Raw genomic sequence first — 27915 nt, forward strand, 5'->3', positions numbered from 1 at the left:
AGTATTCAAAGGCCGCAGCGCCAGATGGGTTACCTCCCTGTGTCTTGAAGGATGACCCCTTCTTCAGTGCAAAAACATTGAAACAAAGATTTGATTTATGAATCTAAAGTCATTCCTCCTTCATGGCTAATGGCAATAATTATTCTGCTACATAAGGGCCCCATTGCAGATCCCTCGAATTAGCGTCCTATTTCTCTTATTAATGTTTCCGCTAAGGTATTTGCTACTCACAAACTGCTCAAGTTCATGTAGTAGGAAACAGCTAAACAACTCCTAACTCGATTTTAAGTAGGTTTCAGGAAATCTATGGGTACGACTCTAAATGTTACAATCCTTGCACATCTTTTAGAAACATCACATAACACTTAATGTGGCCCGATTTACATGGCATCGTTGGATATGTCCCCCCTTTTGATAGTGTTATAAGAGCGATCCTTTGGCAGAAAATGTTAACATATGGTATCCCAGTATATATTGTAGTAATGATAGCACTATTGCATGATCAAACGAGCTATAAAGTGTGCATTAATCGATCTGGCCTTTTGACTGATTCCATCCCAACAGAAATTGGAGTCAATTAAGGCTGCAATCTTGCTGCAATTCTATTTAATTTGTATATATGTGATATTGACAACATTTGTAAGAGTCCGGACATATTCCCAGTAAAAGTGGGAGGTTTTAGGATACATTGGCTTGTATTTGCAGACGTTATTCTGTTTGACCGTACTCCTTACGGCCTGCAAAATAAACGTACATTATTTTCTGCATATGCTGTGTTGCATAATCTTGCTACAAATCCCACAAAATCTAATATAATTGTATCCTCCAACAAGAAAAAAATATGTAGATTTGAATGGGAGATAGATGGTTGTAAAATTCACCAGGTCCTTTCTAAACGTTACTTGCGTTATAATCTTTGCGATTCTACTTCTTTTTCAATGTGGGAAAACGTTACTTGGGTTATAATCTTTGCAATTCTACTTCTTTTTCAATGTGGGAAAACGTTACTTGGGTTATAATCTTTGCGATTCTACTTCTTTTTCAATGTGGGAAAAGACTTTAAACACTAAGGTTGTGCAATTGATTTCGCAAATGAAAACTATATATCACAAGTACTGTACATTTTTGCTAGTTCCTATTATAGATTTTTACGTTTTAAAGATTGAAGCAATTATTCTGTCTGGATTGGATCTTTGTTTGCTCGATCTTAGTAAAATATTAAATTAATTGCAAGGAAAAATTTGGAAATCAGTATTCGGGCTTCCAATCTCCTTACCCAATTCCATTCTTTTGCATGAGTTTGGCCTCAACTCATTGGCCTCGAAGTTTTACTGGAGGATGCTAACCAATTATTTAAAAATGTTGAACCGTCCAGCTAATTCTTTATATGAAGATCTTGCGAAAATGTTGTTGAATGCATATCCTGCTTCAATCGATTGTTTTGCCAGAAAAAAGCAATGTGTACGTCAATTGATTGTAATGGAGCCAAAATATTTATATGAGCACCCTAGTCTTGTGACAAAAAGGTATTTTGAACTTAACTGGGCGAACATTACCGATTCTAATGCTGCTTATACATCTTATCATGAATATGATTGTTTCAGTCATAAGCAACTTCCTCCTCCATCTTATTTGAAAATCTTTCCTTGCAATAAGGCCAGGAACCTTTATCTTAGATTTAAATTAGACTTATTTCACACAAATGTTCGGGTGAAGAACTGGAATAAGATAAGGGTTGCTACATCTGATGGTTCTTGTAGATTTTGTAAGAAGCTTGTTATCAAGGAAATGCTAAAACATCTTGTGATATTTTGTGAGCAATGGGAAAATCAAAGACAAGTATGCATTGGCAGATATTTTTGCTCCGATTCCCTCTTTTCCCGTGAATTGTTGTGGATGCAATGCATGTGGGGCACTCAACTGTCCCTTTCTTTAGCACCAACACATTTTTTAACATTGATTCAAGTAAAACTATCTGAGTTGGAACAATGTAAACCCTAATAGTGCTATGAGAATGTGCACCTGTATGAGTGTATGTAGATTTACATTATAGCTAATTATGTAAGCTGCATCCTTGCTTTGCGGCTTGTTCAAGGAATTATGTATACTGTAGTCCTTTTTGTAAACTGACTTAAAATTGGTGTTTTGAAATTTCTTATAGTGACGTTTTAGGTATATTCATTCGCGGTGCTGCATTTTACTCTTATCGTGGCATTTTAGGCTTAGCATGGATTTTGATTTTTAAAACACTTGTGTTTTTTTCTAAATTTGTTGTTTTGGGTATATTAATTCTTAATGTGTTTAATTTAGGTTCCTTTTTTTGTTTTTTCATTTGTTAAAAAGGATTTGTGCACGTATGTTTGATGTGTTCTGAATATCTTTCATGGTATTTTATAATGTGACTGGATTTTTTAGTTTTATAGGATTTTAATGTTGAAATGTTGTATTTATACCATTATATAAGAATATGTATTTGTAAAGGTTCATGAGATGCAAATACAAAAAAAAACCACAATATAGCTGAAGTAAAGAAACACGTCTCGACTAATGGGATGGCACACGCTCAACAGATTAGCAGGTTAACTCTCTGAACGAAGAGATCCATAGGTCTTTCATTAAGCCTTTCAGAAAGATCCCCAGCACTTCTATTTATTTCAATCCATCAGATATTGATGACTAGAGTCAGCCACTCATGTTACCCGTTGGTCCGCCACTCAGGTTACTGGTTGGTAATCCACAAATGCAAGAGCATACCGAACATATCTCAAACAATATTGAATTGCCTACGGGCATTCAGCACAATATTCCTTTACCATTCTAGTAGCCCGGACACCAAATTAGACTCTTTGATGTTTATTAGTTTAAGGGATCTAAGGTAATGGCAGCCCTGCGGTCAGGTGTTCGTTTTTGATGCATAGTGGTAGCACTTTATGCATGCCACAGAGCAAAGTAAAAAAAAAAATTGGAAAATGATACATAGGACATGGCAGTGTTCAATCATTTTACTCAGCACAGACCATACATCGGTCAAGGAGAAGTAAATAAAGGCACAATTTAAAAGACACTGAAACTCATTTACACACACAACCAGACTGCTTTGTATGAAAACAAATGAATGTTTTATAATTAGCTAGTAATAAACCAGTTCCTGATTGCCCACCCCAATCTGACGCCTGCTTCAGCTTTCCCAAAACAGGCCTTTTTAAATTAAACTGTATAAACATACGAAAAGTCAGCTTAAGAAAAAGTTTCCTGTTTCTAGGTAAATGCAATATCTGTACAAGCATTTTGTTCATTTTTATACAAGTTTCCTTCTTTATTCCTTTTGTTGAAAAAAGTACAACCAGACTCTGCCCAGAAAAAAAGCAGAGTGATGCTTGGCATGCCAGCATCACTTGGGTCTCCCAGTCTGGCAGTGCAACATTTCGACAGGATGACCTATGTGAGGGGTTTTGTGGTCGATTCGATGGAGGAGGCACTCAGTCTTCAGATATAATCGTCCTCCACAGGCTCACCGTTCACGTCACAGTAATGTATGAAGATGGCCACCACACGCTGGAACACCCCCCTCTTCAGCTGGCGCAGCTCCGATATTTCCTCACCAATCGTTTCCATGCAGATGTCCGCAGAGAGCTGACCCTTCCGTCGGGGAGCATAGATGGTGGCTGTTAAGAGAAGATTATATGAGCGAGTGAGGAACACAGGGTGATAAGAACATGTCTCCTGCCTTATGAAATGATCATAGTCAGTAACACAATCAATCAACCATCCCCTATCCCGTGCTTTATTCATTCCACCATCCATCAACGCATACATCATCACCCACCCACCCTAAATGTTCTTCATCACTCAGGCAAAGCCTCTTGGGTCTCTGCCCTCAATTACATGTAGGAGAGTATAACTGAGGCCCAACTGTCTCAAGAGGGTAATGTGCAACAATGATGGGACCTGGATGCTAAGGGGTGCAGAGGTAAAAGTGGAAGTTCCGACACGGGACCAGCTCTCACTGCTACATTTGGAGACAGATCATAACCAGACGGAAGACAGACTGCAAATGAACTGCTCTAATAGCCAGGACAAGCCAGCGGAATGGTCGACACAGAGGAAAAGGAGAAGTGGGAGAGAGGCGAAACTAACAGGCCCCCTTAAACAGCTTGAACAGCTTGAATGACAAGCGGGGAGGCAGAACACAAAAAGCAACCTTCAAGAAGTCAAAGGTCCTAAATGTACCGGCCTTCCGAATACACGCAGCAAGCACGTTGTATGTGAGCCTGTACGGAGGTAGGAGGATTCATATCTTGGAATGTCCTGGCGTATGCTAAATACTGGTAAATACGTGGCCCAACACCCAGGTAGTACACCGGCGGGATTCTTAGGAACCCTGACCACTGAGGAATCTGGTAGGATGGGGCGAGGGGGAGGGTCCTAGGTGAGAAGGGGTAGAGTGGGGGGGATTGGAGTATGGCACTGTAAATACGTATTGGGCCAGAGATCGAGAGGGGAGGGGGGAAAAGAGGGGTGATGGAGGCGGGAGATCAAAGAATGAAACTGAATGTAAGGCGTAGCCAAAAATACTAGACCACAATACAATGGCGGAAGCAACAATAATTTCCCTTACATGCAGGGGCTGAACTCCCCCATCAAAGCCTGCGCAGTCTTGGTTAGACTGGCGACAATGCAAGCTGCGATAGGGCGCCTGCAGGATACCCATCTCCTTCCAGAGGATAAAAATAATTGGTATGCAAAGCGTTCCCTCAACAATCAAAGGGAGTAGCCATATTGGTTAATCGGGAACTGGGATTCAAGAAATCGCACCTGATTAGAGATACGGAAGGGAGGTACCTGGGAATTGGAGGTACCTGGGAATTAAAGGCACAATGGACAGGCAAATCTACACTATACGCTCCCAACGAAACACAAGACACATATATTACCGGGATACTACAGAAATTGGGGGGTTGGTGTGAAGGTCAACTTATCATAGGTGGGAATTTTCACTGTGTCATGGACCCAACACTTGACAAAACACTCCCACCCACGGCTGCCGACCAGCAAAATAGACGAGCCCTGGGCAAATTCTTTAGGGAAATGGGGGTAATCGAAACGTGGCGGTTCTTCCAGGAAGAAAACAGAATACACACATTACTCGGCAGTACATTAAGGGTACTCCAGAATAGACACGGTGCTGGTATCAGCCTCCCTGATCCCCCAAGTGACAAAAGTGGAAATAAGGGTGAAATACCTAGCATGGGGACCATGTGCCAGTGTTGGTCAATATTGAAGTAGGGGGAGCAGTCCCCGACCTCATTGGAGACTAAATGAGATGTTACTGAGGGACATAGCGCTTAGGGAACACATGGAGAGTACTATAAACAACTACTTCGAAAGAGCCCTCATAACACAAAAGGTGGAAGCGACACTACATGACGCTGAGAAACTACATAGGATCCGACAAACACAAAAGTCGCTACGGGAACTGAGAATGATCAGAGCCCAGCTACAAAACCACACCGCGGACCGAGTGGCGCAGTCACTATTGCACACTAAACAATCATACTATATACATGGGGGAAGGCGAACAAATTCCTTGCAGCTAAACTGAAGAAACAAAAAACATTGCACGCCTCAGAAATAGGCAGGGGATTTCATGCACTGCAGAAAGGGAGAAACTGGAAATCATGGCACAGTTCCACGAGGAACTGCTACAGGGGGAAATGCTTGATCCCATGAAACAGAAGGCCTATATGTTGGCAACGCCCCTATCCCAAATCACAGAACAGGATAGGAACATACGAGGGGGACCGATAACAGCACAGGAAATTAGTGACACAATATCAACACTACCAACTAACAAAACCCCTGGCCTGGACGGCCTGGGAAATGGTTACTATAAAACGTTCCGGGTGCAATTGCTGGCACCACTTACATGCCTCTTCAACGTCATTAGAGAGAAAGGGTCGGTCATGACTGACCTGCGGAAATCCACAACTATACGAACCCCAAAGCTGAATAAGGATCCCTCAGAATGCGCTAACTACCGTCCTATTGCATTATAGAACACAGATGCAAAACTCTACGGATTGGCTGCCAGACTGATGAACATACTCCCAGATATCATTCATACAGACCAGGCAGGATTCATTAGAGGAAGACACACACAAGATAATGTTAGACAGGCCATTGACATTATTGACATGGGAACAAGAACAAAACAACGGTTCTCGATAGCGGCTTTAGACGCTGGGCAGGCTTTAGACGCTAGGTGGGCCTTCGATAGCCTGGACTGGGAATACCTGAGGCTAGTTCTAGAAGGGTTTGGGTGGGTGGCGGCATTTGTAAAGATGGTGCTAGCAAACTTCCAACTCCCTTCCATGCACTTTATAGTCAATGGTATAATCTCGGAACAGATCAACATATGGAGGGGCACACGACAGGGGTGTCCCCTCTCCCCACTAATCTTCGGGATGGCAATGGGACCTTTTGCAGCACAGATCAGACACAATCCAAAGATTAGAGGTGTGACATGCGGTGGGACCACACATAAAATTGCGCTATACGCGGATGATGTGATGCTCTTTATGAAAGACACCATGAACACACTGCCCAGGGTCATAGGAAAACTGCAGGAGTTTGCCACCATATCAGGATTCGCAATAAACTATTCCAAGTCCAAAGCAATAAACTTATCAAAGACGAGGGGGAGGTCTCGGCCCTGGTGAAAGCATACCCTTTAGTCTGGGAAACACACTGGAATACCTGGGAATAAAACTGACAAGGGATACAGGAAACGTGTTCAGAACAAACAAACAACTACTTAGGTGGGAATCCCAAGAGCTGTCATGGTTCGCAAGAATTGCAGGAGTAAAAATTACCCTTCTCCCCCAGACATCCCGCCCGCAAATCATTTCTTGTCTTGGGAGGATACATGGTGCAAAACAGGTTCGATCCCCGGGTCCGTGCTTAGAAACCTTTGGGTATTAAGCGCGTTATAAATAACTTATCATATCATAAAAGAACTACAAAAAGCAATATTCACATTTATCAGGCAAAACAAAGACACCCAATATCCAAAGGCGAATCTTGATGCGCCCACCGCTGCTAGGGGGGTTGGGGGTTCCAGACATCGGGATATACATCTTTGCGGCCCAGCTGGCCCGATGCTCAACTGGGTGGGACAGGATATCCCGAGTGGATGGAGAGGGATAGAACAAGCGGCAACCACAATCCTACTGCAGGTACTACAGTTCCTTAACACCAAAGCACGGTAGAGGGGGTACCCTGTTGGAGGCCACCAGAGTCACTACGCAGCTGGGACAAAGCTATGGGTATGAAGAAAAACTGTTGAGGGTTGGGTCCATTCTGCCCCCTAGCACACAATGCAGATTTCACACCGGGCCTGCAACGGAAATTTTGGGAGGGCTGGGCGGTGGGGGTGAACACACAACCCTAAAAGACATGTATCATGAGGGAGTCCCGCTGTCCTTTACAGATTGTAAACAGACATTTGGAATTGGGGAAAATAACAGATACAAATACACACAAATCAGACATTGGATCTCCCATCCAGCTGTGAAAAGGGCGGGTGTTAGGACCCCGTCCGAGCTGGAGCTAATGATGCGAGAGGGCCCACCCGTAGGAGGAATAGCTAGGTTATATAGATTACTGAGTAACGCGGAAATGGATGACAATCTCTCATATAAGGAAAACTGGGAAAAAGATATAGGGGAAACGATTATGGACGAAGAATGGGGCCATATATGGTCAAGAACGCACAAGTCGTCCAAATGCACGGCAATCAAGGAGTCAGTGTACAAACTATGTCATAGATTCCCCCCACTGTCTTCATAAGATCAATGCCAAATACCCCCTGACTGCTGGAGACAATGTGGGGAGAGGGGAGATCTGTTACACATGTGGTGGTCATGCGCGAGAGCGGCAACATACCGGAAAGAAGTTCTAGGGCACATAAAGGAGATAACGGGGGCAGAGTTGCCACTGCCACCAAAAATAGTCCTGCTGCAAGCAGTATCAGAAGGCAACTATGCAGCATCAGGGCACAAGGCCACCCTGATCACGCACCTACTTATGGCAGCAAGGATGACACTGGCACAAAGATGGAAAGATAAAGGGGGCCCCAACTACAGCCTGGTGGTGGGTCAAGGTCTGGGGGGGTTATGGCAATGGAAAAAATATGGGCCCTGAAGGCGGGTAAATTCCTTAAGATCTTGGTGATCTGGGGCCCCTTCCGGGACTTCATGAAGGTCAGGGAAGCCCGTTTCCACAAACCGCAAATCCTCAAAAACATTCATGTTCGTTGACAGATTGAATATGAAAGAGAGCCTCCACACTCAAACCGGGAGGAAATTGTGTAAAGAAGGGAACACTCTGTTTCCATACAAGTTGGGGAATGGGGAGGGAGGGGGGAGGTATAGGGGTTATGGGGTGTCATTTAAGAACTTATGGAAAAATATCAGAGGCAACTGATTTACTATGGAAAGAGGCGAAGACAAAAGATGGATAAACAGGTTTTGTGAATGTATAACTTTGCAATGTCTTCAACATTACTGTAACTGCACAACTCCCCTCATTAATAAATACATTTGTTTAAAAAAAAAAAAAAGTAAGTGGAAGTTCCTTAGAATATATTTCTGAAACATCAACACCAAGGTCATGTCCCTACAGAGTAATCTTCAGTAGAAAAAAATCTACAAGCAAAGAATGGACTTGGGAAACTGGGAAAAGCCAACAGGGCACTACGTTGCACCACAGGATCTCAACGATGCCGAATAATGGTTTGAAACCCATCCAAATTGATGGCTGCCTTATTTTAAGGCAACTCTCTTGACCGGATTATTTATCATTATTATTTATTATTTATTGCATTTGTTACACGCCCAGACCCTTAGGTGCCACGGCAAGGTTACAGACAGCTTGATTAAGGCATTTAGTTGAAGACCATTACAGAATAAAGACAGTGTTACAGTATACATAATATTCACAGATGACAGAAAGTAAAACTGGTGCCATTGTTATTTACAACTTCTAAGCGCCATTTGCTATGTTAGTATTGACTAAATAACCAGGTTTTTAGCACTTTTTTGAAGTCTGAGAAAGTTTCCTTTTGTTTGACACTCAATGGGAGGGAGTTCCAATGTTTGGGTAGTAGGTATTGGAAACTGCTGCCGCCTGCTCTAGAGTTTCTGAAGCGGGGCGTAGCTAAGAGAAGTTGGTTGTTGGATCTCAAGGTTCTAGTTAACTCCTTTTTGGTTATAGCCCTATTCAGGTAGATGGGGGCTTTTTCTTGGAGGCATTTGAAGGTGATGCAGAGTGTTTTAAAAATAACTAGCTTCAATGGGCAGCCAGTGATCTCTTCTAGTCTTAGAGATGTGATCATTTTTTCTGATTCCTAGGGTGGCTTGTAGAGCTTTATTTTGTATTAGTTGTAATTTTTTGATATTGGTGGTGGAGGTGCCAAGTAGCAATATATTACAATAGTCGAGTTTTGATAAGATCAGGGCCCTAGCCAGGGTGATGCAATTAGTGGGAGTCAGGAAGTGACGGCTTAGGGCAATTAGTTTATCGGTGTAGGAGGTGGATGTTGACAAGGTGCTAATATGCTTAGACATTGTGAGGTTTGCATCCAGGTAGACTCCTAAAGTTTTTACTTGCTTCAGGACAGGTATCATAGTACCATCAATATTAATGGAGGAGTAGTCTGATTCGAGTGCAGCTATTTTCGACTGGGAACCCACGATGCAAATCTCTGCCCTCATCATTGAGACAGAGGCTGTTAAGTGCCATCCAGTTTTGTATTATGGCATAGATTTTGTTTATGGCCAGTGTGTCTTGGGTGTAGTTCCCCAAGAGTGGAATGAGGATCTGGGTGTCATCTGCAAAGTTGGTGTAGATGACACCCATATCACCTAGAGCTAAGAATAGGAGCTTTGTGTATGCATTATAAAGGATGGGGGAGAGGCAGAGTCTTGGGGTACTCCAATAGGTACTGGGATGGGGTCTGCAGCTTCTTTGCCTATAGAGACACTGGTGGTTCGTTCAGCTAAGAACGATTTAATCCACAAGGTGGCGTCAGTAGAGAAATTAAAATCTTTAGCTAGCGTGGCACAGAGTTTATTGTGATCCACAAGGTCGAACGCTGCAGAAAGGTCCAACAAAAGGAGAATGCAAAGTTTACCTGTGGCCCCGATAGTGTCCATGTGGATTTTTAAATCCAGCAGAGCAGTTTCCGTGCTGTGGTTGGGCCTGAAGCCAGATTGTCTAGTCCCCAAGAGCTGGTTGTGTTCCAGATGGGCTTGGACTTGGTTATAGGCTATTTTAGCAAGTATTTTAAGTAAAAACGGTACTGTTGTTATCGGCTGATAGTTAGTGGGCACGGTTGGTTCTAGGGAAGATTTTTTTTAGTAGGGGTGTAACCCAGGCTTCTTTAATGCTGGCTGGGACTAGCTTCCTTGAAGGAAGCATTAACAAAATTGTTATGATGGGAGTGAGTGTGGGCGCAAGATTTGACTACTTGCGCTGGTACAGAATCACCTTTGCAGTTGGAGGCTTTGAGTTTTGATATAGTGTCAAACACTAATTCTTGGGACACTGGAGTGAAAAGGAACTTGGGATTGGTATTCACAGTTGAGTTCAGGATGTGGTTACCAGTGGGGGGTTTGTCAGCTAGTAGTTGCCTTTTGGTTCTTATTTTATTTTGAAGGAGGTCAATCTTGGCAGCTAAGGCATCTTGAATCGTGGTACACCATACTTAACTGGAATTAGTAGGGATTCAGGACGGGGAGGGATTTTCCAATTCTCTCAAGATGGAGAAGAGTTCTTTGGAATCAGAAGCAGCGTTGTTGATGCGAGCATTAGAGGCATTGGCTTTATGCGCGATTATGGCTTTTTTATAGGATTTGTTTCCAGCCTGGAGGGCTTGAGCAGACTCAGAGGTGGGGTGTCTCCTGTGGGCATGTTCAAGGGCACGTTTATTTCTCCTGATTAGGGCTAGGTCATCATTGAACCAAAAGCATGATCGCTTGTCGGTGCGCTTTGTTTTAGCAGTTAGGGGAGCTATGGCATTTACAGTAGAGGTAAGACAGCTAAGATATGCGCCTGCAAGAAGGAAAAGGTTAATACTAGAGATAGGCAGTGTCTCTAACGTTTTGCAGAGCAGTGGAGTAAGATTTTTAGGAGTGAGCTTGCAGGAATTTCTAATTTCATAGGTGTTGGTTACCTTCGGTTTAAAGGGACAGGGTTCATCCGTGATAAGGGTGAACTTAATAATGTGATGGTACGTTCAGTCTAGGGGAGAGATTGAGTCAATGGTGATGGCAGTGTTGAGCGAGAGGATCCAATCTAATGTTATTCCCTTATTGTGAGTAGGGGCGTTCACTATTTGGGTGAAGCTCATATCCTTGAGGGAAGAATATAGGTCTTCAGCTTTAGGGTCTAGGCTATCATTAAAGCCTAAGTTCAAATCTCCAAGGAGGATGCATTTAGTGTTAGGTTTGATGAGAGGAGCTAATGTTAATGCAATGTCTACTTCGGGATCATTGTTAGAATTGGGTGATCTGTAGATCACTATGAAGTTGATAGTTGTTTTTTCGTTGGTGGCAAATTTGGCTAGTAGTAATTCGTAGACTGCAATATTTTCAATGGGACAGGATCTCAAATTGAGTTTAGTCTTGGCTATGTTTGCTACTCCACCACTGTGAGAGTAGGACCGGTCAGTTCTAAGGATGGTATAATCTGGTGGGATTGCCAGCGTCAGGAGAGGCCCGGAAGATTGATTGAGCCAGGATTCTGTGATTACTAGGATGTCTAATTGTTGCTCTATGATAAGGTCATGTATTTCGATGGCGTGGGCTCCTAGGGAACGGGCATTAATGAGGGCACAATGAAAGCCAGTAGGTGGTTTCTGCCTGCTGGAATCTACAACTGTAGAAGATTCTGAGTACGAGGTAGAAGGAATTGGTTTAGTATTGGTTGTGGGCTTGTGATGACAGTGGTGCTTCAGTGGTGGCATTTGCCTGAAATGTTTTTGGTCAGGTGTGATGTAGTGGGGGTGATACTTAGTTCGTGATCTTAAACGCTGGAGTCTAGTCTTGCCCAGAATGGGGATAGAGTGGTTGTCTTTGAGGATGTTGTGCATTTGCAAGTGATCCGATGTTTGGGTGGTGGTGAGAATGTTTGTGGTGTGGGCATGGGAACCCATAGCAAGTGGGAGGTTGGTGCTAGGTGCAAAAAGTGGTAGTGACGGTAGGAATGGAGTGGGGCAAGGGATGGGGTGATGCTGCGGGCAGACCAATTTGGAAAGTCAATGTTTGTGGCCGACAAAGTGACTCCCAGAACAGGGTACACTGTTTTGGATCATGCAGTAAGGGAACATGATGATAGTTAGCCAGCCTAGCATGGTTGGGAGAGGTGGATGGGGTGGGTAGGGGGCGCCTGGGGCAGTGAGCAACAACAGAGGTGTGGCCCTAGGGGTGAATATGAAGTCTCTAGACTACTCTAGTAGGCCTGAAACGGTCATAGGTGGGCTATTGGTTGCTGGTTCCTATGTTCTGAGGTTACTACTGTAGTGACTTGCTATAACAAGCATTGGACAATAATTCAGTAGTATAATACAGACATCTGATAATAGTGTAAAACAGACATGTAGTTAGGAGACGTAGCTATGTAAGGGATAGGCCAGTTGGCATAAGATACAAATACATGGCTGTCAGGCAGAACATGTGAGTTGCTGACGGAGATCACTAGACTAGCGCCTCAAAGGTATAGTACTTAGTGTACGCAGGTACTGGCCTATACCGGGATAAAAATCATTAGAGTGTGATAGTTCATTGTCGCTGGAGCATATGGCTTCAGTTATGCTAAGCCTATTGTTGGCCAGGTAATAGTGGACAAAGCATTGGTAGTTCTGTCTATATATCACAAACATGCGCAGGTTAGACATTCACAGGTCAGTCAGAGCAGTAGGTCACCAATCTAAGCTAACCGTGGCTATTACAAATTAGAGCTATGCAGTCACAATTTATTATAGTATTGGCGGCTACAACCTACTTTTCTGTACCATAGACACCAGGGAAATAGAAGACTGTTAAAAAAGGCTTTTCTGCAAATGTATTCAGAGGGGAGACAGAAATGTGGCAAATTAAAGAGAGCCTATCATTAAACAAAGTGTTAAAGAAGGTTGAACAACTCATCTTTCTAGCAAAAGCATAATATAAAAAAGACTGGCAGTATTGTCAGGTGACAGTAGGCCGTCCTGATAGGGAACACAAAGACAGCCTTTCACTTGTGTGTGAGAGTTGCAACAGAAATGGGTTAAAAGCATTGGCAGAAGCAGAATATCCAAAATAGGCAATAGTTTAAAAAGAAAAGCTGATGCTACTACTGTACTTCGAAAGGAATGACCTATGAAATCTCTCATTGGGCCATTTTCAAAGCATATCTTGATGCCTAAAACAAACCACTGGCACATTGCCTTTTTTGAAATTACTAAACAGACAGTTGCATATGTAGTCGATGTACGTAAGATGTAAAAGATGAATACAGATGTGGGCCTCCCTTTGCAGCTTTCCTTCCATTTTGGATGAAGAGGAAAAACATTTGTCCAGCATTTGAATTCTTTGGGATATATGAATTAAGAAGCCAGCTTCTGCATGATAAGTTCGACTCTGATTGGAACTTTTTTTAACCCTTTTTATTGAAAGCAAACGTACACAATTCATTGTAATGATTTTTTTAGTCTTCCGATACATAGTAGAGAAATGCAATGCAAAATAAGACATGCATTACTTACCGTAATAGCATTTCCGATGATTGTATCTGCTTAGATTCACATGCTGTACATATGGTCCGACATCCAGTGTTAACAGCGGGGTATTGCATCTTGTCTTTCGGGGACCGAAAGGGGACGTCGGCATAGGCGTGTCTAACACTATCCCTATCGTGACGTGTGGTGTACTCAAAATCCCTCACACGCCTAGGTCCCTCCGATTGTATTTTTTCTGCCATGAGGGAGCCCAAGGCTATAGTGAGTGAGTACATAAAAGAGAGAAAGTAGTAAGACATCTATGTTCCTTCCACCCCGAGCAGGGAGGTATGGAGGGCGCTTGTGAATCTAAGCAGATACAATCATCAGAAATGCTATTCCGGTAAGTAATGCATGTCTTCTGATGCTTGTTAATCTGCTTAGAATCACATGCTGTGCATAGACTAGCGAGCAGTACCCGGAGTCGGAGGTGGGTTGTGAGAAGGAACAGTAGAGAAAAGATGTCTTAGTACTGCTTGTCCCACCCGAGAAGCAGACCTAGAATGTGTCGAGTAGAATGTGCTCTAGGCTTGAAGGGCAGTTCTCTCTTAGCAAGAGTGTAACATAGTGTGATGTATTTGACAATTCACCTTGAGATAGCCGATTTAGAGACAGGATCCCCTTCTCTACCAGCTGCCACTGAAACAAAGAATTGTTTAGTCTTCCTTAGTGGTTTAGTTCTTTACAGGTAAAACATGACTGCCCTGCGCACGTCTAGTGTGTGAAGGCTTCTTTCGGCCATGTTAGTAGGGTTCTGGAAGAAAGTGGGTAGTTCGATTGATTGGTTCACATGGAACTTTGAGATGAATTTAGGCGCAAACCTGGGATGTGTGCGCAGAACTACCTTATCTTTGTGGACTAGAACAGAAAGAGCCTGTAGGTTTGCTAACCCTTCTGATAGAAGTGATAGCCACTAGGAAGGCTGTCTTATAAGTCAGGTCTTTCAGACTTGCTTTATGCATAGGCTCGAAGGGAGCTCCCATGAGCCTGGTCAAAACCACATTCAGATCCCATCCAGGGGCTGGGTGAGAGATAGGAGGATAAGTCCTCTTAACCCCTTCCATAAAGGCTTTAATCACTGGTATTTTCCACCACAATACCCTTTGTTGTCATGTGGTGTATGCTGACAGAGCAGCCAGATGAACCTTTAGGGAATTGAAGACTAACCCAGTGTCCAACAGGTAGGTTAGATACAGCACAATGTGTGAAGGTGAGCAATCGATGGGATTGATGCCCTTGGAATTGCACCAGATGACAAAATGTTTCCACTTGCTGGCATAGCAATAACGTGTATTAGGTTTTCTCACTTCTCTGAGTATGTCCATGCACCTCTGAGGGAGTTGCAAGTGTTCAAACTCTATGATCTCAGGAGCCAGGCTGCTAAGTTCAGAGTTTGTGGGCATGGGTGTAAGGTCTCCCCCCTGTCCTGAGACAACATGTTGTACGGGCAGGGAAGCTTGACTGGTGGGGTGAGGGACATTTCCATCAGGTGAGCGAACGAGGGCTGGCGGGCCCACATGGGGGCCACCAGTATCATTGTCACTGGTTCCTGGTGCATCTTGTGCACTATCTTGTTGAGAAGGGGAGTTCTAGCGTAGACACATTTCCCTGACCATGTTATCCAGAGACCATTCCCCTTGGATCGGTTCTGGGGGTACCTCGAGGTATAGTCTTGGCATTGGGCGTTCTCCTGTGTAGCGAACAGGTCGATCTCTGGGAAACCCCATTCTGCGAAGACGTGTACCTCGAGGTATAGTCTTGGCATTGGGCGTTCTCCTGTGTAGCGAACAGGTCGATCTCTGGGAAACCCCATTCTGCGAAGACGTTGGACACAATGTCCTCGTGCAGCCACCATTCGTATTCTTCGGGCAGAGGGAAATCTCTGATGAGTATGTCTGCTAGAAGATTGAGTCCCCATGGAACATGCTGGGACAACAGAAACATCCTGTGTCTGAGAGCCCATATCCAAATGTTCTGGGACAGCTTGGATAGCCCTGGAGAGCGAGTGTGTTAGGGAGAATTCTCTGTTTAGGCTGAATTCCCTAACCTAGTGAGTCCCCCAGCAGCTTTGCTGGATTTTTGGGGTTTATTTTTTTCTCCTGCCAAGAGTGAGACTCTTTTACCCTCACTCTTGGACATGATTTGAGTGTGTTTCTTTGAATCTAGATGTGTTTAATGGGCTATGGGGTCTTTTACTCCATAGGGCTTCATGTGTTTTTGTGATGTGTGTTACACAGCACCCTCAGTGCAGTGCCACAGGGGTGTCATAGTGACCGCCCAGTATAGACTCCATACCCTGGGACTGACTACTGTCTCACAGGGCATGTAAAGTCACCATTGACTTTACTAGTCTTAAATTCTGGACAGAACCAGTACAAACCATCATATTGTGGATGTACTGGCTGGGGCAATTCGATTGCCCCAGGGTCTGTTAGTCGAGGGGGCACGTCTCCGTCCCCCCTGATCGAGTTTTGGCTGGTGGCAGTGGATACTACTTTTTATATTCAACCGCGAATATTTTCCTATGGGATTTCCCATTGTTTTAGGCTACTATCTTTATTTAATTATTTACGGTAGCCTCGAACATACCGCCGGTTTATTTAATTAATATTAATTCTCCGGTTGGTGGTTTTTGCCAAAACTTGATTCTAAAATGACGTTTGTGTTCTCTTCTGTGACTCCAACCCAAGTCGAGCCCTTTGTTCCACTTTTTGGCGGGCTTCTCCACAGAAGCCCTCCAAAGTGGTGCCACTCTGTCTGGGGTACTTAGGAGGGGTGGAGGGAAATTTAGGCACCCTGGACTGAGTTGCCTAGGCAACTCAAGTCGCACTCCATCCTGATTGGCCCAAGTAGTGAGCAGGCCGGCTCACCACTTAGCATGTTTGAGTGACAGCTAGGCTGAGTGAATGGGGGTTTGCTGCATAAAAGCAGGGCTTTGGGGACTGGAACTTCAGAAGTCGCCACAGGACCTAAGAATCCGACGACGGAGAAGCTGAGCCGACCTGCCACGACACCACCACCGGTGGTGCCCTGCTGGACTGCCTCACCACTTTCCTCCAAGTCGAGATCTTCTCTTCCCCTGGACGACGACGCGACTTGCACCCACTACTAGGAACAACTGCCACCGCTGGAGGATCCTTCCCACTTAAGGTACCGTGTCCCGCCTGGCTTCCCTTGCTACCGACTGTACGTGGTAGATTTAGCCCCCGGCTTTCAAACCTGGGTTAGTCTGGGACACCCTGGCTAAACTTTCTTAAAACCTGTCATGATCTCTGCTTCCAAAAGGTCAGGGTTTTCCCAACTCCCTTGGAAGCAGATCCATAACCCAGGTTCCGAGTGCCAAACAGTCCCAATTGGGACCTTTTGGACCCAGTCCTGGCGCCAGTGGCACCAGGCTCATAAATATGCCCAGTCCCAGCGCTGGAAGCGCCGGGCTCATAATGCTTGGGTGGACTTACCTGCAGCAGACCATGCTGCTTACTTGCCTGCCAGTTGAGCCTCTGATCCTCTTCTGTTTGGAACTACTTTTCCTGTTGGGTGGGGCAGGAGCCACTCCCTAGATTCAGAACACTGGAACTCTTCTGGAAAGCAGGAACTCTTTTCTTACCTAGGCGTGGCTGTGGAAGGAGACACCTAAGCACTACAGGAGGCTATTTAAACCACACCCGATGGATGAATCTTGCTTTGCGTTATTCTGCATCCTCTGCAGCAGAACGCTCATCGTGTCTTCTGCATCTGATCCTGGGCCTAAGGAAAAAGGCTTACCATCCTGAATCCAGTCTTCAGCAACACCTATAAAGACAAGAAAGAACAGGTTAGCATTACGGTCTTCAGTGACAGCTCTTCACTTACCTGGTCCATCGGCTGTCACCAACGCCTCGCGCTGCATTCCGGCATCTGAAAGACAAAGGCTTACCTACTCTTCGTGCGCTCCGGAGGTCTTCACACTGCATTCCGGCATCTGAAAGACAAAATCTTACCAACTCTTCGCACGCTCCGGAGGCCTTCGGCGCTGCATCCCGCATCTGAAAGACAAAACAAGGTGCGTTTAAAGACATTGGGGAACTTTAATACTCACGTGCCATTACTCCTTTCCACATCTAACCCAGTGGGTATTCCGGCACCCTGCAGCCGCTCCGAACTTGTACCTGCAAAATAAAAAGACAGTTAGAGCGCATCGTGAAGCAGGCAACAAGCGCTTACTTACGTGCTTCCAGGCGCTTCTATTCATCACACGGGCTCCATCTTCAACTCACTTCAGCCCGTCATCCGCCATCGCCGGAACCCTGCAAAACAAGAAACATCATTACTAAAGACTTTAAAGACATTAGAATTACTCAAAACTTACCGTTCGTGCAGTAAACGACGGACAGCAGTCCTCTGAAGTCAAGAGGCCTGCTCCCCTTATCCAGTGAAGAAACTGGTTACAGCACCCTGCCCCGAGGCAGATGGAGAGCACGGCGTTCACTTACCTAAGGTGAGAGCGTTAACCTTTGGGGTTCTACAGGAGAAGAGAAAGGGAAGAAGAGAGAGACATTCAATAACCCAGTTCCTTAATCCCATATTTTCTATCTGCAGACATCTTACCCTTCGAGTCAAACATACAGTGCACAGAGGTCCAGCCCAAAGAGCCAGCCGTGTGTTACACATCACCTTTGAAGATACGGTATACGCCCAGTCAAGACCGGCGCCTCTACGGGAATCAGGTGAGCGTTACAAAACCTCTCTAAACCCCTTTTTGAACCCTCTGCAAGACTTTCTAAGCCTAGTGTAACTGTGTGATCTTGGGCGCATTTGTGCTCTGCTCTCTCTAAGAGTGGGCCCATCCTTTGGACTTTGGCTCACCAGTGACTTTTTGCTCTGTGCCTTGCTAACAGTGTTCCTGAATCTTAGAATGGTGTACCTTTCCATATTCTGTCTTTTTCCCTCCCTTTCTCACAAACTTATTGGAGTGCAATCTAGTTAAGCGCTCACCTCTGTATGAAAATAAGTGGTGTTTACTGTGACTTATCTGATAAGGAAAAAGGGGTGTATATATTACAATAGTAACTGTGTTTAGAATATTTTACAAAAAGAGTGCTGGAGTGTTTTCAACTGTGTGTTTTTAAATAAATAATTATATACTTTGATACCAAAGCTCTGGTCAGTGTTTGCTTGTATTATTGTATCTGAGTGCCTATTGTGTATACTCTGCATACTGCCTAACTCTTCTTGAGGGAAGTCTGACTGCTCAGCCACAGCTACCAGGTAAATCTGGGTGGTACAGACTGCTACCAAGTGAGTTTACTGCCAACACCTGTAGTCTTAAATCTTTTGCAGTGGTCCCTAAGGGAACTGCACAGGTTTCTGCCTAACAGAGTGCCCCCCTGTTTGTTCAGGTAATACATAGCTGCAGTGCTGTCCGTTCGAATCAGCACTGTCTTCCCTTGCAGTTGCACCTGAAAGGCTTTCAAAGCCTTGAACATCGCTAACAGCTCCAGTAGGTTTATATGGTTGGACGCTACTTGAGGAGACCAAACTCTGTGTTCCGTCTGCTGAAGCAGATGAGCTCCCCACCCTGTGAGAAATGCGTCTGTCGTGAGAGTGGCTTCCACTGCAGGGGTGGTGAAGGTCTTCCCCTTCAAGAGGTTTACTCTTGATCACCACTGCAGAGAGAGAACGAGGGCTGGCTAGACAACTACCAGATCTTCCTATTGTCCGCTGGCCTAACACCACTGGCTGCTGAGCCACTCTTGCATGGGACGCATGCGCAGCCGCGCGTGGGGAACCAAGTATATGCATGACTCCATCATCCCTAGCAAACGCATGGCTTTGCGTACCGTCACCTCCCGACTGGCTACATATTGAGGGATCTGAGAAAGCATGTTCTGAACCCTCTTGTTGGAGGGGAAGACGAGGCCGTCTTCTGTCCGAATTAGCGCTCCCAGAAATTGTTTTACATGGCTGATGACTAAACTGGATTTCTTTTAGTTGATTGAGAAACCCAGGCTGAAGAGGAGATCTACTGTTTTCTGGGTGTTGGAAAAACAAGCGTCGAACGAGTCCGCCGTGATGAGCCAGTCGTCGAGGTAAGGGTAAACTGGGACTGATAGTCTGCGCAGGTGTGCTGCTGCCACTGCCAGGATTTTGGTAAACACCCTTGGCACCGAGGTGATGCCGAAGGGGAGTACCTTGAATTGGTAATGCCCGTCCTGGATCATGAACCTTAGATATTTCCTGTGCGCTGGCAACATTGAAATATGAAAGTATGCATCTTTCATGTCCAATGTTGCCCTGAAGTCCCCTTTGTTTCAGCAATGGGATCACCTCCTGCAGTGTTACCATGCAAAACTTCTGGGGTTTTATAAACTTGTTCACTGGGCGCAGGTCTAAAACAGGGTGCATGGTGAGATCCTTTTTGGGTACAAGGAAGTACACTGAAGGAACAAGTTACTTACCTGTAACTGTTGTTCTCGAGCATGGGTCTAGCATGGATTCACATGCTCATGAATATTCCCCGTCGTCAGGCTGGGAATCCTCGGTAAAGAAAAAATCAGTATCAGTTTCGTTTCTGATCTGACTTTCGTAGTAGTAACCAATCACTGATTTCTGCGTCATACTGACCACAGCCAATGACTGCCCTCTCCCTAAGCCCCGCCTCTGGCAGCCATCCTCAGATTTGGTAGCACGTCAAGTGGCAGTATGACTAAGTGCAGAGCCGCAGAGGGGTAGGAGGGAGGGTTCGCATGTGAATCCATGCCAGACCCATGCTGGAGAACAACAGTTACAGGTAAGTAACGTGTTCCTTCTCCAGCATGGGGTCTGGCATGGATTCACATGCTCATGAATAAGAGAATACATAGCAGTACACATGCACAACCACGGGAGGTGGCAACAAACTCAACATTAAGCAATACAACAACTCAACATTAAGCATCTCTTACCTCCTCACCAGGCTCACCTTAGGGGAACAGGTTGCGCAGCACTGCTTGGCCGACCCTGGACTCCTTCCTGGAATCCCGGTCGACGCAGTAGAATTTTGTGAAGGTGTGCGTCGACCTCCACGTAGCAGCCCTGCAGATGTCCAGCAGGGGCACACCAGATAGGAACGGCGTGGTAGCTGCGATCGCTCTGGTGGAATGGGCTCTCGGACGGCCGGGCAGCGGTCGGTTTGCCAACCGATGACAGTACATGATACAGCCGGAGAGCCATCTGGAAATGGAAGCCTTTGAGAGAGCCTTCCCCCGATTGACAGGTCCAAAGTTCACAAAAAGTTGTGACGTCTTCCGAAAGCTCTTCGTGCGGTCCACGTAGAACTTCAGCGCTCTAGCCACATCCAGCGGGTGCAAAGTCCTCCCTGCCGGCGACAAAGGCGACGGGAAGAAAACAGGCAACACCAAGGGTTTGTTGAGGTGGAAGTCCGATGGCACCTTGGGCATGAAGGAGGGGTGCGTCCTGAGTACTACCCTTGTGTCGTGAAAAGTCAAGCACGGGGGCTTGCAGGAAAGGGCCTGGATCTCTCCCACTCGTCGTGCGGAGGTGATGGCCACAAGGAACGCTGTTTTCCACGACAAGAACTTCAACGAAGCTGAGTGCAGAGGCTCGAACGGAGGTCCCATGAGCTTGGTCAGCACCACGTTGAGCTCCCACGCCGGGGCCGGCGCCTTCACCGGCGGGAACGATCTGAACAGTCCGTTCATGAATTCCTTCACCAGACGATGAGACCACAAGGACATCTGTCCCATGGTTCTGGTGTATCGGGAGATCGCAGCAAGATGAATCTTGATGGAAGCGTGCGCTAGTCCAGCCTTGGCCAGCGTCAGTAGGTACGGCAGTACTTGCGGAGCCGTAATCCGTAGAGGGTTAATCTTCTGTGCGTGGCACCGGACAGAGAACCTCTTCCATTTGTGTCCATAGCATTTAAGAGTTGAGGACGCCCTGTCCTTTGCAAGAACCTCTCTGCAGTCGGCCGGTATGTCGTAACCTCCAAACTCTAGCGCTGCAGGAGCCAGGCCTGCAAGTTCAGCGACTTCGGGTCGTGATGGAAGATGGCGCCTCCTTCCCTGGAGAGAAGATCCGCGTCCACTGGCAGCTTGATTGACGGGGACGCCGACAAGTCCAGAAGGTCCGGGAACCATATCTGCCTCGGCCTCGCGGGTGCGATGAGTATCATCCTGCACCGTGACCTCTTGAGCTGGTTGATGAGCCGGATCAGCAAAGGCAAAGGAGGGAACGCGTACAGGAATAGGCCCTCCCAGGGGAACGAGAAAACATCGCCCATGCTCCTCGGCCTGGGAAACCTGCTGGTGAACCTCCGGCACTTGGAGTTCGTCGCCGTCGCGAACAGACCGATCTGGGGTGTGCCCCCAGCGTCGGAAGAGGCGGTCCACTAGATCCTGTCGTAGTTCCCACTCGTGGCACGAGCGTAGCTCTCTGCTGAGCGAGTCGCGATGGTGTTTTTTATTCCTGCCAGATGAAACGGCACCAGGAACATCCCTTGGGCGACGGCCCAATTCCACAGATCCTGCGCCTCCTTGGACAGGGCTGGGGATCTGGTACCGCCCTGCTTCCTGATGTAGAACATGGTGGTGGTGTTGTCGGTGAAGATCCTCACCACCTTGCCCTTGAGGGACGGAAGGAAGGACCTGAGGGCCCAAAACACTGCATGGAGCTCCAGGACGTTGATATGGAGGGATTTCTCCGTCGGAAGCCAAAGGCCTCTCGCATGCAGATTTTCGGTGTGCGCTCCCCACCCTTCCAGGGAGGCATCCGTGGTCACTGTCTTCTGGTGGCCGGGGTCTGGAAGTCCATGCCCGCCGTTAGATGCACGCGGGTGCCCCACCACCGGATCCCTCGTCGGAAACTCTTGTCGAGGGTGATCCTGTCCTCGAAGCTGCCCGTCGTCTGGACCCAGCAAGCGTCCAGGAACTCCTGCAACGGGCGCATCCGAAGCCTGCACAGGCGGATGAGATAAATGCAAGAAGACATCATTCCAAGGAGGTATTTGATGGACCTCACCTTGGCCGCGTCCGCAATCAGCATCCGCTGCACCTTGCCCAAGATGGCCCTCGTTCTTTCCTCTGACAGCGAGGCCAGAAGCGCCACTGTGTCGAGTTTCGCTCCCAGAAACAGTGCGTCTTGCGCGGGCACCAGGTGGGACTTGGCGTAGTTTATGGAGAAGGGAGTAGTTTCTTACCTGTAACTCCATTTCTCCAGCATTGGTATCTTTCATGGATTCACATGCTTAGAATATTCCCCGTCGTCAGACTGGGAACCCTCGGTACACATATATATAGTCATTTCCAATAGGAAAAACTTCTGCCCTATCCCCGTCTGCGTCCTCTACGGGGCCGCCCACGTACGCCCCGTTGGACGTGATGGTATATAAGCCCTGCCCCCGCGGGTCCCTTCAGATTTCGACCCCTCCAAGATAACGGGGGGAAAACTTGCTTGCATACCAATCTTCCACATTGCAGTCCGGGGAGGCCGGAGGGCGCATGTGAATCCATGAAAGATACCAATGCTGGAGAAATGGAGTTACAGGTAAGAAACTACTCCCTTCTCCAGCATTGGATCTTTCATGGATTCACATGCTTAGAATAGATTGTAAAGCAGTAACATCAAGAAGGAGGTGAGAGTGCAATGTAACTTACAGTCGTAGAGACACCCCCAAACACTACCGTTTACACCATGTATGTAAGCAACAACTTATTATACTGATACGAAACGGATTTTCGCCATACAATACTATGTCATATGACTCAGTATGCACCCCTTGCGCACATATCTACCCAACCACTTATGTTTAGGTCAATAAACTATGCACCTCCATGTATACACTCTGAAAAACCAGCTGAGGCCAAATAATAATAATAGGCAGCATTCTACTTGAAACTTTGGCTTACCTCATTGAAAAAGGTGGCGAAGCACTGCCCTTCCCATTTGTACCTCATCCGCGTGCTGCTTTTCCAGGCAGTAGTGGCGCGTAAACGTGTGCGGAACAGACCATGCCGCCGCCTGGCAGATGTCCGTCAGCGGAATTCCTGCCCATAGAGCCACGGAGGAAGATGTCGATCTCGTGGAATGGGCTCTGGGACGATGTAGTAGAGGTCTCCCGGCCTTGGAATGACACAGGGTAATCGCCGAGGAGACCCAGCGAGCCAGACCTTGTTTGGAGATAGCCTTACCCCTAGCCGAGGGGCCGTAGGCGACGAATAGCTGTCTGGTGGTTCTGATATCTTGCGTTTTTTGTAGGTAAAATTTTAGTGCCCTTTTGACGTCCAGAGTGTGAAGAGCCTTCTCCGCCGTCGACGAAGGAGATGCAAAGAAAGTAGGGAGTACCAGGGTCGAGTGCTTATGATAGACCGACGGTACTTTTGGGATGAATGAAGGGTTAGTTGATAAAATAACTTTGTCCTTAAAGAACCTCAGATATGGAGGGTCTATGACCAGTGCCTGTAGTTCCGACATTCTTCTAGCCGAAGTGATGGCAACTAGGAACGCGAGTTTCCAAGATAGAAATTGTAGAGATGAAGAGGACATTGGCTCAAAGGGAGGCTTCATTAAGGCAGCTAGAACCGTGTTCAGACTCCACGACGGTGGGAACCGTTTTTCCGGAGGGAAGGTTCTAAACAGACCCTTCATGAAATGCTTCACTAGCCTGTCACTGAATAGTGGAGGGGACTGTCTTCTTCTGGTAAATCTTGAAACAGCCGCCAGGTGTACTTTGATTGACGATGATGACAGTCCGCTTTCCGCAAGATGAAGAAGATACGGGAGGATTTGCTCCGGAGTTACTTCCAAAGGTTGTATATTTTGTTGTGTTTGACACCATATACAAAACCTTTTCCATTTGCTTGCATATGATTTGTTAGTGGACGGGGCTCTGGCCGCCTGCAGAATCCTTCGGCAATCAGTCGAGACTTTTAGGTTCCCGAACTCCGAGAAGTCAGGAGCCATGCAGTTAAGTTCAGGCTGTCCGGATTGTGGTGCCACACGGTCCCCTCGTCCCTGGACAGGAGGTTCGGTACTTTCCTGAATGGTATCGGCTGATCCAGCGACAGATGAAGGAGGTCTGAGAACCATGGTTGCCTCGGCCAGCGCGGGGCCACTAGGATGACCCGGCAATTGTACCTGTGGATCCCCTGGATCGTCCTCCGTATGAGGGGAAATGGAGGGAAGGCGTAGAGGAACTTGCCTGTCCACGGAAACGAGAACGCTTCCCCCAGGGAGTCTGTTTGGGGCCATCTGCTCGCGAACTGAGCACATTTTCGGTTTCTTTCCGTGGCGAAGAGATCGATCGACGGGGTCCCCCATCTTTCGAAGAATTCCCCGAGTTGAGTGGAGTCCAGCTCCCACTCGTGTATTTGTGACATCGTCCTGCTCAGGGAATCCGCCTGTAAGTTCTTCGCTCCCGGTAGGTGGTATGCTACTAGGGAGATGTGGTGTTTTAAAGCCCAATGCCAGATCTTTTGAGCTTCCTTCGAGAGGGTCCTGGATCTGGTGCCACCCTGTTTTATCAGGTAGAACATAGCTGTCGTATTGTCCGTGAGCACTCTTACTTTTGACCCCTTGATGTGTGGGAGGAAAGATTTCAGGGCCCATCTCACCGCTCTTAGCTCCAGGACGTTGATATGTAGGCGAGATTCGGTCGACGACCACCTGCCTTGGGTTTGGTGACGTGACATGTGTGCTCCCCAGCCCGACAGAGAGGCATCTGTAATGATGGTGTTCTGAAATTCCGGCTCCTGCAAGGGGACCCCTCTGTCCAGGTTGCGCGCCACTTTCCACCATCGGATGGCTTTGATAACTCGTTCGTCGTCGACTATTATCTTGTCCGACCAGCGGCCTGTGGCCTGCTTCCATCTGTCTGATAGGAACTCCTGTAGAGGTCTCATGAACAACCGGCAGTTCGCGACTAGGTGGATGCACGATGCCATGGAGCCGAGGAGAGCCGCATATTTTCTTGCTGACAACCTTCTCTGTAAACGAAGTTGGCTTGTCAGGCGTTTGATTTTCAACAACCTTTCCCGGGATGGTTTCACTAGTCCCGTGTGGGTGTCGAATTGAGCACCTAGGAACTTCAAGCTCTTCGAGGGCTTTAGTGAAGACTTTTCGTAGTTCACTGCAAATCCCAGACGCTGTAGCAGTCGCAAGGTGGTCAATAGGCTGTCGTTGGTCGACGCTGGGGAGGATCCCCTCACGAGCCAGTCGTCGAGGTACGGGTAAACGTGATGCCCTTCCTTCCGCAGCCAGGCTGCTACGGGTGCTAGGCACTTTGTAAAGGTTCTTGGGGAGGACTTCAGGCCGAAAGGGAGCACAGTAAATTGGTAGTGTGTTTGGCCGACTAGGAACCTCAGGAACCTCCTGTGGTGAGTGCGCACCGGAATGTGAAAATACGCATCTTGGAGGTCCAGAGACGCTAGGAAATCGTTCTTTTGGACCGATCTGATTACCTCCTGTAGAGTAAGCATCTTGAACTTTTGACTCAGCAGGGTTTTGTTGAGGTCCCGTAGGTCGAGGATGGGGCGCCACTTCCCGTTTGGTTTCTTTACTACGAAGCAGCGTGAGTAAACCCCTAAGCCTCTCTGTGAAGCAGGTACTAACTCGATGGCGCCTTTTTTTAGCATGAGCGCAACCTCTCGACGCAAGACGCTTAGGTGTGGTTGAGACCGGCATATCGGTGGACGTTTTGGAGGTCTGGATTTGAATCTTAGGGAATGTCCCAGTCTCACCGTGTCCAGAACCCACCGATCTGTCGTAATAGACTCCCATTCCTCGACGCAACTTGACACTCTCCCTCCTAGAACGTCATTGTTGATCTTTTTGTTTTCCCGTCGACGACGAGTAAGTGGGACGTCTCTTAGAGGCCTGGAAATTTCTGCGTCGGGTCGAGGACTGTGAGGCGCGTCTATAACCTTGGGACGGATATGAAGACCTCCCGAATGCTCTATCCCTGGATCCCGCAAATCGTGCGTTTCCCGTAGCTCCTCTAAAGGGGCGAAAGGAACGAAAGGGCTTACCGCTTTGGAGGGAGCCCAGCGAGCGCGCCGTCTCAGAGTCCTCCTTCATTCCTTTCAAGGCCTCATCCACCTTTTCGCCAAACAGGTGGTCACCTTCGAAAGGCATGTCGACGACCTTATATTGCACCTCGGGTCTAAAGTTGGTGCATTTGAGCCAGGCCTGGCGTCGTAGAACCACTCCATTGTTAATTTGTTTGAACCCCGAGTCTGCCAGGTCCACCGCTATATTGATAGCATGGTTCGAGGCTTCTTCTCCTTCACGAACCAGGGACATAGCTGATTTTCTGTGTTCTTCGGGGAGGTGGTCCAAAATGGGTGCCAGTCTGTGCCACATCTCCCTGTCATACCTGGCCATGATTGCCAGGGAGTTCGCTGCTTTCACTGTTGACGCTCCCACTGACAGGATCTTCTTACCGAAAGCGTCTTGGCGTCTAGCTTCGGAGTCCGGCGGGGTAGAGCACTTATGCTGGGCCTTTGCCTTTCTCGTCGCCGCCGCCGATACCACCGAGTCAGGCGTGGGTTGCGCAGAGAGGCATTTTGGCGTCGAATCTGGAACTTTAAATTTCTTCTCTACGCGGCCTTTGACCGCAGGTTCCGAGAATGGATGCCGCATGGTTTGGACGCCCTCTTTCCATACGTGGTCCAGTATCGGTATCGAAAAAACGGAACGCCTATTCTTGCCCATGTGGTCAAAGAGGAAGCAGTCCTTCTTTTCTTCTTGTTGGGTCAAACCGAACTCCTTGCAGGCTTTTTCCATCATGGAATGGAAGGCCCCTATGTCGTCCGGTGGAGATGGGTGAATGGGACTTTTCGGAGGATCCACCTCCACATCCGAAACCCATGACGGGTCTCTCGACGGCGAGAGGGAGATATTAGAAGCTGACCCCTGTTCAGAGAGGGAGTCCGAGAGCTCACCTTCTTCCTGGACTGTTGGAGCAGTTGGGCCCACGACCGATCTAGTCGGGCGGTGTGAAGGTCCGGGCTCGTCGACGAGGGGAGTCGTCGGAGCAGGCGGGAGCCTTTCGTCCAGGGACTTCAAGAGCGAGTGTAAGGAGGAAAGTACCTCCATGGAGAGAGTAGCCTGGGCGTTTGGAGGCT

General features: G+C 47.1%; 1 protein-coding gene across 5 annotated transcripts in view; it reads right to left on the bottom strand.

The window, feature by feature from the left end:
• Nucleotides 1-3286: 3286 nt before the first annotated feature.
• FBXO38 (F-box protein 38) overlaps nucleotides 3287-27915 on the bottom strand; it is a 1054306-nt gene continuing 1029677 nt past the window's right edge. For all 5 annotated transcript variants that reach the window (XM_069651425.1, XM_069651428.1, XM_069651424.1 and 2 more), the window contains exon 22: nucleotides 3287-3665. In XM_069651425.1, coding sequence (XP_069507526.1) covers nucleotides 3487-3665 — 179 coding nt within the window. In that variant the 3' untranslated portion in view covers nucleotides 3287-3486. The remainder of the gene's footprint in view (nucleotides 3666-27915) is intronic.

Source organism: Ambystoma mexicanum, chromosome 3p (assembly GCF_040938575.1).
Source record: "Ambystoma mexicanum isolate Mex_15411 chromosome 3p, UKY_AmexF1_1, whole genome shotgun sequence".
Classification (NCBI taxonomy): Eukaryota; Metazoa; Chordata; class Amphibia; order Caudata; family Ambystomatidae; genus Ambystoma; species Ambystoma mexicanum.